Source organism: Clarias gariepinus, chromosome 28 (genome assembly GCF_024256425.1).
Source record: "Clarias gariepinus isolate MV-2021 ecotype Netherlands chromosome 28, CGAR_prim_01v2, whole genome shotgun sequence".
In the NCBI taxonomy this organism is placed as follows: Eukaryota; Metazoa; Chordata; class Actinopteri; order Siluriformes; family Clariidae; genus Clarias; species Clarias gariepinus.
The window spans coordinates 13,118,154-13,129,885 of NC_071127.1; the positions used below are offsets into that span (position 1 = coordinate 13,118,154).

The 11,732-nt window shown below is 42.3% G+C and overlaps 1 protein-coding gene across 1 annotated transcript; it reads left to right on the plus strand.

Annotated features, from left to right (window-relative positions):
- The first annotated feature begins 3,312 nt into the window (after positions 1-3,312).
- trib1 (tribbles pseudokinase 1) lies at positions 3,313-10,672 on the plus strand. The gene is made up of 3 exons (XM_053490366.1): positions 3,313-4,129; positions 5,089-5,381; positions 8,540-10,672. Exons 1-3 carry the CDS (start codon positions 3,851-3,853, stop codon positions 9,000-9,002), a joined length of 1,035 nt encoding a protein of 344 aa, XP_053346341.1. The 5' UTR covers positions 3,313-3,850; the 3' UTR covers positions 9,003-10,672.
- Positions 10,673-11,732: the final 1,060 nt, after the last annotated feature.

Below are 11,732 nucleotides of genomic sequence, written 5' to 3' on the forward strand. Positions count from 1 at the left end.
ATGTTCAACATTGCAATTACTTCCCCATTTCTTCATTGTTTCGGAAAGCAATGCCCTTGTTAAAAATGTAACGCTATCATTATGATGCATCGTTCTCGTCAAGGCCGGATCTGCTAGTGTGCTTCTTACAGTATTAGTCATAGCTGGCATTCAGCATGCATTGCCTGCAGAGAATAACTTACACCTGCTGTAGTGGACTAGGCCTGGGTTGTTCGAGGGAAAGCATGAACAATGTGCCCTCATTACTGGAGATATAAAGTGAGTCAACTAATTAAAGTGGCAATACAGCCTTGAACAAATGGAAATTATCCCAAACAACCAGGTTTGCTTAAACACACACTCGCACACAAGCTACTGTACAATAACATTTTTTCTTTTCTTTTTCCGCTAAATCCTCTTTATGTCACAACAAAGAAGAAGTTGATGCTGCCCATGAAATTTACCCAGAAGAAGGAAGAGGTGAAAAGGAAAACCTGTGGCTGCATTACGGCATGACTACCGCATATATCGCATTCTGAGTCATCTATAAGTGGAAAAAAATAAACATTCTTGCTAAAAATACACTAGCCTTTCATGCCAATAATCCCACCATGCCTGAACTTGTTGCCTCATTTCCATACCAGCTGTTTCAGATCGCTGTTAAGTGTTTGTGGAAGCCTGGCGGTGACAGGCTCCAATTTTAAAACCTTCCTTTCATTTTTACGTTTATAAAAGAAATCACAAAGGTCAGTTCCTCTTATAAATTATAGAGAAATGGCTCGCAGCTGTTAACGACGATGCGTTCCTCGCACTCGCACTGCTATCGGTTCCACCTGTGAGAACTGCGTGGCTGTGGACTCCTTATACACCACCTCAAACAAATTAGGTTCGGATTGATTTTTTTCTGCTATAACGAGCCTGCACGATACACAGCATTCCCCAGAGGACGGGGTCTAAAGCAAGAATCGTTCCTATCTTAGTAACAAAATGGGGACGCTGGTTTCTGCAAGACTGCTAAAATTATTTTATGCACTTTATCATGCACTGAATTTTTGTTTATATTACTTTAACAGAGACATTCAACAATATGCACTGATAAATAGGGCAAAAGACAAAGCGTGCTTATATCCAGGAACAAGATTGTGGAAAGACTTAAAGTACTGGAAAGTGTTGGCATTCCTTACAGACAGAAAAAGTACCGTAACACCCACTGCGTTTTATCATTTGCAGGGGTTGTACCATGAAGAGTGCATGTTGTTCTCCAGCCTATCTGTAGTTTCTACACTAATAATGAAAATGATTCCTTATGCTCCCAGAACCACTCTTTTACAATTTGAGGAATTTTGAGGGGGGGGGGGGGGAGCTCAATCGATGGGATAAAAACCTGGAAGGATTGTCATTCTGTACAATCAGGTCGTCAGCTGACTTCATATTATTGCTGTATACCATTGCTGAGTCTAGACCTGACCAACTGAAGCAACCCCAGATCATAACACTGCCTCCAGAGGCTTGTACGGTAGGTCCTATACATAAAGAGTACATCGCATCATTTTTACCCTGACGCACCATCGCTGTGGATTAGACTCAATCTGAAGTCATCAGACCAAACCGAAGCTTTTTGCTCATCAGTCTCACTAATAAGTGGTTTTCTTATGGACACACAGCTGTTCAGTCCCAATCCTGTGAGTTCCTATTACATTGCTTGTGTATAGAAATACAGTAGAGTATATCTATGGTTTTTACTGGTGAGTTTATACCCTGCAACTTCATCTAGTGATTTAAGTGATGTCCATTTATAATTTCTTCCACAACGTTGACAATTCAGCAAATCCTTCCATGTTTTGATCATGTGTTAAAGGATTGCAGTCATTTCAACTCTCCATAGTAGTTTTTTTTGCTTGATGCAGTCCAATAATTTAACCCTTTTGAAATGGCAGTGTATCTTCCCCCTTTAAAATCTATTCCCCCTAAAGCTATACTCTAGAAACTAAACACCTTCACAGGTGTTAAAGGTACCAGGAAAATGATCCAAGTGTGTACATTTGTTGTTCACGCATATAGCGCAACTGCAAAAATAAATACACACTGTTCAGTCATAATATTATGACCACCTGCCTAATATTGAGTACCCCCCCCCCCCTCTTTTTGCCACCATAACAGTGATGCGCTGTATGTTCACCCCTCTATTACAACCCAAATTAACCTTATTAATTATTATTAATTTGATCTACGCATTCTTTTTTATTGGGTCGGACTACATGGTCGGACTACATACGTGTGCATCAGTGAGCCTTGGCCACCATGAACCTGTCGTTAGTTCATTGATATTTCTTTCTTGGATCACTTTTGGTACGTCCTGACCACTGAAGACCAGGAACATCCTAAAAGAGCTGCAGTTTTGGACTTGCTCTGACCCAGTCCTCTAGCCATCACAATTTAGCACTTATCAAAGTAACTCAAATCCAACACTTCCAACACATTGACTTCTGGGAGGAAAAAAGATTGACTTGCTGCCTAAGTAACGAGATATTGAAAATGCAGCGAGTGTAAGAATGGCCAGGTTGTAATGGAAAGACAATTGGGGCAGAGCAAGTCCAAAACTGCAGCTCTTGTGGGATGTTCCTGGTCTTCAGTGGTCAGAACATACCATACAAGTAATCCAAGAAAGGAGAACCAATGATCCGGAGACAGGGTCAGGGGCAGTCAAGCCTCACTGATGCACACAGGGAGCGAAGGCGAAGGCTGGCCCCGTGTAGTCCGATCCAACAGAAGAGGACGAGGTTAATGCTGGTTCCAATAGAAATGTGTCAGAACACAAAATGTGGATCATCACTGTTTTGGTGGTGTACTGTACTGTATGTTCGGGCTGCTCGGTGTATAGTCCTTAATCCACTGGATCATCCAAAGTAAACCATTTCATCCTTACAATCCCAGCCTTTTCCCTTTTATGGAGATTAGTCCAAAAAATAACTCCTGCAGCATTTCATCATTAGGTTGAAAAAGACTTGGAGCACGCCTCACAAACATGAGCGGTATGTTAAATCTCCACACACACACACACACACACACACAAATGACTAGGCGAGAGATTTCTGCCATGAATAAAGGGAGAACAGAAGGGAAATTTCGAAATAATCATTAAGTTAATCATTGCCTGAGGGCGACACGTGCGCTTCCACGAAGAGGAATGTAAATATATATATATATATGTGCAATGATGCTTTTTTTTTTTTTTTTTACTAAAATAAGAAGTTCCCCGTGTTGCACAATGTGAGTGATTTTGGGGGAGAAGCCGCGGGTTGTGTATCAGGGTGATGTGGTGTTTACTGTACTGTAGATTCACATTCCGGTGTCGATGCTGTAAAGTTGCCTGTGACACCTTGGAGAAACAGCGGTGTGTGTGTGTGTGTGTGGTGTGGCGCGCGCTGATTGCTCGGTAGGCGCGCTCTCTGTCACCGGGCGGGAGGAGTTCCCGGGCTTCAAAGCGCAAGCTCAGAGGGACTTTTTTTTCTCTCTCTCTCGCTCTCTCTCGCGCGCGCGCTCTCTCTCTCTCCGCCAGGCAGATCGTTCCGTTCCGTCTGGTGTCAGTGCGCTCACACGATGCGCGTGCGGAGGAACACCAGCCACCAACCTGACCAACTATGGATGCGTTAAACGGTGGATTCTAAATTTCTTCAAAGGGAAAAAAAACACAGTGAGGAAGATATGAGCATGAGAATACACACGTTATAGTTTTTTTTTTTTTTTTACAATTATTATTTTATTTAACTTAACCTGCTTGTGTGTAAAAAAAAAAAGAAAAAGCAAAGGAAAGGAGGAAGACAAAAAAAAAGAGGAAGACAAAATCCTAGTTTTTGGTTTGGTCCTGGAGATGTTGGTGCGTCCGGTGGTGTGCGCTCGCGCTCCGAGGCGCGCGCACAAGCGCGTGGACAGCGACGAGACCGCGGCCAAGTGCCCGAGGCTGAGCGAGTGCGCGGGCGGAGACACGGCTCTGTTCCTGGCCGCGTCTCCGGTGTCTCCGCGCGGCACCAGCGCTGTCCCGGTGTGCGCGTCCCGCATCGGACAGTTCCTGCTCCTGCCCTCAGTGGACCCGGCCGCCGCCGCACACAGCGCACTGGACGTGGACACCGGCGAGGAGCTCGTATGCAAGGTACTGTATGTGCGCAACGACCAATATTTATTTTTTTGATCATCTAGATGAATTAATCACCACCACCGTGATTCCAACAATAGACCGCGCAGTGCGTTCAGGTGGATCCCAGCTGGTATTTGAATTTAGCTTTGCATATGAATCATCCAAAGATCCTGCACCGACAATATTTATTTAAACAAATATACCCAGGAAATTGCTGTACTATATCAAGAATGTCATGCCATGTCATTTCATTTCGTGTCATGGGAATAATCTGAGTCATCCTCGCAAACATTCATCTGGAGCATCTGATATTAAGCAAGATGTTACACTCCAGAACAATATTTCTTCATTTATTTCTGCATCCACTGTATCAGTACATGATATCCCGGTCCCGACTGCAGCACTCTGGGCAGATGAACAAGTATTAAGGTGAATAATAAGAGAGTATAGACAGGCTCTTCAGGGCATTGAGTCAGTGAGTCAGATGGTCAGACTGAATGAATGTGTGATCTGTGGGCTATTCAATGACAGCGTTTCTTTTCCAGGATCCGAGCAGACTGCGCCGTGCCAATATTCCTAGAGGCATCAGCTGTCCTATATTGTGTTAAATCGAATGCAATGTGTGTGTGTGTGTTTTTGGTTAAAGCTCGTTTTCTGAGTCCGCAAGCATCATTCATTTGGTTTTCATTCCTTATTACTCAATCTGGTTATACAACTGATGTTATCAGGATAGAATAATAACAGCAACGATAATGCTGTAGATAGGAATGATGATAATGATGCATGAGTTCATTACGGCAAAAAAAAAAAAGCAATGACATTTGCATTCTTATACCAAATTATGAGATTCGGAAATGTCCCATTATTCAGCCCAGACGCTTTGATCCAACAGTGCTTTGAAGTTTCTGTCCTCGGATAGATCTAATGAAACGAATTGTCATTGTGACGCTCATAAACTATTCCGTATCCTGCAGGTGTTTGACATGGGCCAGTATCAAGAGAAGATCAGATCTTACAGCATGCTCCCAAGACACAGGAATATCGCCCAGCTCAAAGACATTATCCTCGGCGAACGCAAGGCCTACGTGTTCCAAGAGAAGGACTACGGTGACATGCACACTTTTGTAAAAAGCTGCAAGCGTCTGCCTGAAAAGCAGGCCTCGAAGCTCTTTTATCAGATAGCCTCTGCAGTGGCCCATTGCCACCAGAACGGCATAGTGCTGGGAGATCTGAAGCTTCGCAAGTTCGTGTTTGCGGATGAGAAAAGGTGAGAAGGTTTCGAGTTCTATGTTTACATATTTGTGTGTGTGTGTGTGTGTGTGTGTTGAGGAGAGGTGCATGGGCAGGTGGAATTTGTTTGAATTTCAGAGTTCTGTTTTCACTCAGCTCTCACTTCCTTTTGCCTCCGTCACACGCCACAGGTGTCTCTTTAGCAGATACACAGTAGTTCCCATCACTCGCTTACTCCTATTTCTACAGAAGAGGAAGCACGCAACAAATCGGAACTTTAAATCAGTCCAGGAATGCGATCACTCTGAATAGCAAGTGTGCATGCAAAATACGTTCCAAAGCCAGGCTCGCATTTTACATGTAAACATTTTCACACCAGTTTTTCCACAGGCAAGAGAGATCGCAGTAATCCGGACTAGTTGCTGTGCTTCGAATGGTTGTCTGCGGAGCCAGGATTAATGCTATTCAAAAGCGTCTGAGCATCAACGGGCTAACGCGCACTCTGACGCAATTGCAACTTGCAACCGCAGAAGTTAAAATCTAATGCACGATGCATGAAAAAAAGGGGGATGTTATATTGACTATTACAAAACAGTTAAGAAAACCCCCTAGTGAAACAGAAGAATAATTGAAAAGTGCTGCTCAAAGCATTCTGGGAATCCCATCCCAGTGATAATTTTTTTTTCTAGTAACTGAAGCATTAATAGTTACATACTGAAAGTCTAGAACATCTGTCTTTTACACTAATGGGTGCTCTGTTCATCCTAGTAGAAGAAATACAGCTTGATTTGTCAATATGTCATTTCTCGCTGACCTTTAGGTCAAAGATCAGAAATAGCCACGCATGCTGTAGTCATCTAGTTCGGAGAGATGATTCATAGGTCATAGTGTTGTTCCGAGGGGGGGAGGGTGAGAACCTGCTACTCAGGATCACGTCCTTTTGTTCGAAAGGTGCACAGCAGCTGGATAAGACCTAATATTATTGCAACACTTTGCTTTCAAAGCTCTACACACGAATCCAGATGTTTGGGTGTTTTTTTTGTTTGTTTTTTTTACAGAAAGAAAAAAAAATGCAAGAAATTATCATACCGGATTCTTGTCTTTCTTGCACACAACAAGCTTGTTTGTGTGTGTGCTCGATACACATGCCTCAAATAGCTAAGTAAATAGACATGATAACATAGAAGCAGGTTGAAAAAAGGTGATGACAGATAGACGTGACCCCCTCACATACACATATGAAGACACAAATGCGCGCACACACTCACACACACACATTCATGGAATGCATCTTAGCAAGACACCAGCTGTTCCTGCGTCACTGATCTGGCAGCAGATATTTTCAGGTAATTAAGCATGGGCAGATGTATGCTGCGAGCACTGCTCCAGCTCCAGCGAGCACAGAGGACACGGCAGTGTTAGTTCTGTACAGTTCTCTCCCTCACACGCACACATTTCTACACACATATATATACACACACACACATACAGAGAGCGCTATGAGTCACTTTCTCCACCTCTCTGGCGCTATGCTGTTGTGTCATCTGCAAACCCCTCAGACTGTGCACGTCTGACAGTCTGTGATGAAACATAATTCACTGTGCGGCAGCTCGGCTTTCACCGATGGGGGGGGGGGGGCTGGGGGGGAGACGGAACGCACACATTTACACACAGACACAAATCACCGAACCCAGCCGCTGCTTCTGGAAACAGTGCCGAGCATAGTTAAGCATTGATGAGAGAGCGAGAGAGGAATGTTTACTCAGCGAGCGTAAATGGGTGCTTTGGAAACTGTTGTGCATGTCTTTGTTGAAAACAAGGCCATAATTACACAATGATCCGCTTTGCACTTGCTCCGCTTCTCCCCGGCTGCTGGAAGAACTGTGTGTTCCAGGGTGCAATGATTAGAAACGCAGAAAATGTGAACATTGTGTTCCGGATAAAAGACTCAATACGAACACTAGTAATTGAGTAAAATAATCAGATCACTGAGACCTGTAAGGTGGAAGATGAGAGGGAGAAAAAAAAAAATGAAAAGATTTCATCACATCCCATCATGTCATGATTGTACTTACCGGTGCATGTAACTGTTATTAAGCATTAGACCAGGGGGGTGAATTTATATGACATGACAAGCAATAACGCCTGCTTTAATAATGATTTGCACCATAGCAGGACTTTGCACACTCTTAGGAAATGTTAATGTTGAAGCAAATTTTTTTTTTGAAGACACTTGACAAACTGAAGCAGGTTTGAAGATCAGAAGTAGTTTTCAATTGCATTCACCTCATGCTTTATTTAGTTGAAAAAGAAAGTTGAGATCTTGCTCAAGGACCGAACCTTGGTTATTTCATGGTGCTATGATCAGAGTAAACCAAAAGCCTGAGCTACAGGGCCAACATTTCACCCCAGGCCATACGTTAAACATTCCTTGATTAAATTAAATGATGATTGATAAATAATTTAATAATTAATTAATAATATAAAATTATGAATAATTTCCAAAGAAAATTTTGTTGTTGTTGTTGTTTTTTTTAAATCAGCCACACCACCATTCACTATTCCGACACCCATCGATTGCCAATTTTTCCGTTGGAATGAACAGGAAATCGATAGATTAATGACTTTAATCAATAATCGTTCAATCAAAAGTTCTAAGCAGATTGTAATATGAATATGAGGTTCATTTCAATCAAAAATGTTGTTTGTTTTTTTGTATTTTCTAAAAACTGCCAGAAGGAGGATAATGCATCAACAGCATTCATTCATTCAATCAATTTATTAAAAAAAAAAAAAAAAAAAAAAAAAACCTAGAGTTTTATCTCTGTAGTTTAATTGGGATACTGATTTGCCCACATTTTGGAAAATTGATCAAATAAATTCATAAGAAACTGTAACTGATATTTGCAAAAATTTTTAAAAGTGTCCTTTTCACATTGCACTATTATAAACGTGAGTGATGTAGTTTATTCTGAGAAACTGCTGAGCCAGAATTATTGCCAAAAAAAAAAAAAAAAGCTGTAGGTCACACCCACTTCTGGTTAAACTGAATCGGATACAGAAACTGACAGATGCTGTAGTGCTTTGCACCCCCGCTATGTTGGGACTACAGTATGTTTCACTCAGACATTTTACTCTACTTGTCGTCTACCTAGCAGAACTACACGGATATTAACCTGCACTGTTCTGTTTCAGGACCCATTTAAAGCTTGGAGGTCTGGAGGACTGCCGGATCCTGTCCGGAGAGGACGATTCCGTTTCGGACACGCACGGCTGCCCGGCTTACGTCAGTCCAGAAATCCTGAGCGGTGGAGGTAGCTACTCAGGGAAGCGAGCGGACGCCTGGAGCCTAGGAGTCATGCTGTACACGATGCTGGCAGGGCGCTACCCATTCCATGACTCAGACCCGGCCACGCTGTTCTCGAAGATACGGCGCGGTGCCTACGGCCTGCCCGAGGGCTTATCGGCACGGGCGCGCTGCCTCGTGCGGAGCCTCCTGCGCAGGGAGCCGAGCGAGAGGCTGAGCGCCACCGACGTGCTCCTCCACCCGTGGTTCCACCGTAGCAACGAACACGACGCCGGCGAACAGGAAGTCAGCTCGGCCGAGCAGCGAGTGCCTCAGGTGCACCTGGAGTCGAACGAGCATCTCTTCTGCTGACGAATACTTCTCGATGGCTCTGATTTGGACCAACATTTGAAGGATTCTATAATTGGAGCAGCTCTCTACACCGTGGTTCGAATTAAAAACTCTTTCATTTCGAGTGGGACACGCAGCTATTCCGCCGACAGTGGGTTTGGCCCTGGGACAAAAACACACAGATGTGCTCTTACGGGTTCTTCAATTTTAGACTTGAGCACAGTCGTAATTTATGGACTCTCGAATGTTTGTCCTCGATGGTTTGGATTCGGACCAAAAACTGTTTGACACACCCTTATGGATCCTTAAATGTTAGACTTGGGAACACTTGTTAATGTTAATTTATGGGTTCTTTCGAGTGCGTGCACTTGTGTATGTGCTCGGAGTGCCATATTGTCTGTGTTAGGTTAAGAGGCTTGATGCAGATTGGTTGGTGTACAATGAAGTGATTTTGGTGCTAATGACCTCCTTTATCATGCTGTATGAAGTGAGCACTGAGGCATGGGAAATACAAGGCTGTCATCCAGATGACAAACCTCAGCTGAGTCCTGAGGACTCCACACGTATTAACTAAAGAGGGGGAAGGGAACATGAGCCTGAACTGTAGCTCTACTCACACTGTCTAATACAGAGGAAATCACTAACTAACTAACTCAGTGACTACAACTCAAACATACCTAGGTTTATATTTACGTACATAAATTGAGGCGGATGCATGACATCATAACTCTCCAAACGGTACAAAATGAGTGCAGGGTTTAAAGCATAGTCCATCCTTAATTTTTAAGTGATATCATGTATGACAGATGGCATGGTGGCTTACCTGCGGGGTTTGGGTTCGATTCCCACCTCGGGTCTGTGTGCATGGAGTTTGCATGTGCTTGGTGGGTTTCCTCCTTGTACACCAGTTTCCTCCCACAGTTCAAAGACATGCAGATTAGGCTAATTAGCATTCCTAAATTGTCCGTAGTGTGTGTGTGTGTGTCCCGCCTTGTGCATGGGATAGGCTCCAGACCCCCGCAACCCTGTATACAGGATAAAACGGTTTAGATGATTGAGTGAGTTAGTGATTACATTATATACTACAAAGTATAGGTGCTAAAATGCTATCTAACATTATGGTAAACCGTAGCCCGTACGCAAATTTACAATATATTTTCCTTAAACCGATTTAAATGGTATATCGATATCGTTAACAAACGCAACACTTCCTTACGTAAATTAGTGAATCGTGCCCTTGTAGCACAACAGACACGGTCATGTGTACGCCTGACGAAGAACCTGATCCAGATGAGATTATTCTATTCTATATAACTATTTTTTTGGTTTTGTTTTTTTTAAAACTTCTGATCTACTGTAGTCCAAGGTGACTAATAAACCCACAATAGCTCCGCTGAAAGGGTAGAACCTATTTTTGGAGGCTCTAATGTTTCCTCCCCCTCTCTTGCGGGAAGTCGTACTGTACGTTACCTCCGAGGCAAAGTGCCAGGCTCGTAACAATGCGAGGTTGCGAAACGACCTGTCCATGCATCCAGAGCACTGACACGGGTGCGCAAAGTTCATATTGCACTGTGAATCCTGTATTTTGTGACACGACCTCGAGATTAAACCACGAGGCCCCGACGGAAAATATGTAAATATGTACATTTTCAGTGTGTGAACAGATTGAATAAAGATGAGCTTTTTCCTTAGAGCCTTGCAGAAGTATTTCTATGAATAGAAAAAAATGATTTTATTGCTTGAATATGTACCCCTGTCGCTTTGAAAACTTATTTTCTATATTACTATGAAAAAGTCACATGACAGTAGAAACGTGCTTGTTCCTGGAAGACCTCTATGAACCTAGACTTTCTAAGAGAACGATCCTTTACAAGCATCAGCATGAAGAAGCTACCGAAATAACTCGGAGAGAATTTTCGCAACCCCCCTGCTTTTGTTCACTTTTATGGGGAAGTGGGTGGTTCAGGGATTAAGGCATTAAGTCCACTGATTTTAAAAAAAAAGTGTGTAACAAGCAAGTTGTTCATAAAATGTGTGACCAGTCATATCAAGTCACACGAGTTAGTTTTGTGCCATGACCAATAGAGTTTACTAGGTGAAAGGTATTACATTTTCAATTTCAGCAAAAAATTTGTTGATTCATATATATTTTTTTTTTTCACAGAATCAGGCAAGTTTTAATCCTAAACATTGTTTTTAAATACTATAATGAACATAGCTGGTTACTTAGGTTGTCATTTTTTTTTTTTTCTTATAAAGTTATTTTTAGGGGTAGCCGGGAAATCCAGGGTTCCCTCTTTCTTACTTCATCACAAAATCTTCATTTAAATATTCTAAAAACAATATTAACTTCCCGCCAAAACCCCTCCTTATAAACAAACTCGCCCTGCCCATATCTCAGGAAGTATAATGGACCGGACATGATAAACTTGGTTTCAAAAACGTTTTGAACCAGGAATCTGTAAATACAGTGCCATAAAAAAAGTTTTTGACCTTGGTCATATCCTGATTTTATTTTCCATATCCTGATTTTTTTTTTTTTTTTGCGTATTTATCACATTTAAATAATTCAGATCATCACACAAATTTGAATATTACACGGAGAAAACTTGGGTAAATACAAAATGCACTTTTTAAATGGATGATTTAATTAATTAAGGAAAAAAAGTTTTCCAAACCATGTGAAAAAGTAATGGCCCCCTAAACCTATTAACTAGTTGTGCAACTCTTGGCGACGATAACTGTATATAA

Excerpts from the sequence above, each read along its gene's own strand:
- trib1 (XM_053490366.1), top strand. The coding sequence starts at position 3,851 with ATGTTGGTGCGTCCGGTGGTGTGCGCTCGCGCTCCGAGGCGCGCGCAC. Across the intron at positions 4,130-5,088 it reads GCGAGGAGCTCGTATGCAAG|GTGTTTGACATGGGCCAGTA; the intron begins GTACTGTATGTG and ends CGTATCCTGCAG. Across the intron at positions 5,382-8,539 it reads GTGTTTGCGGATGAGAAAAG|GACCCATTTAAAGCTTGGAG; the intron begins GTGAGAAGGTTT and ends GTTCTGTTTCAG.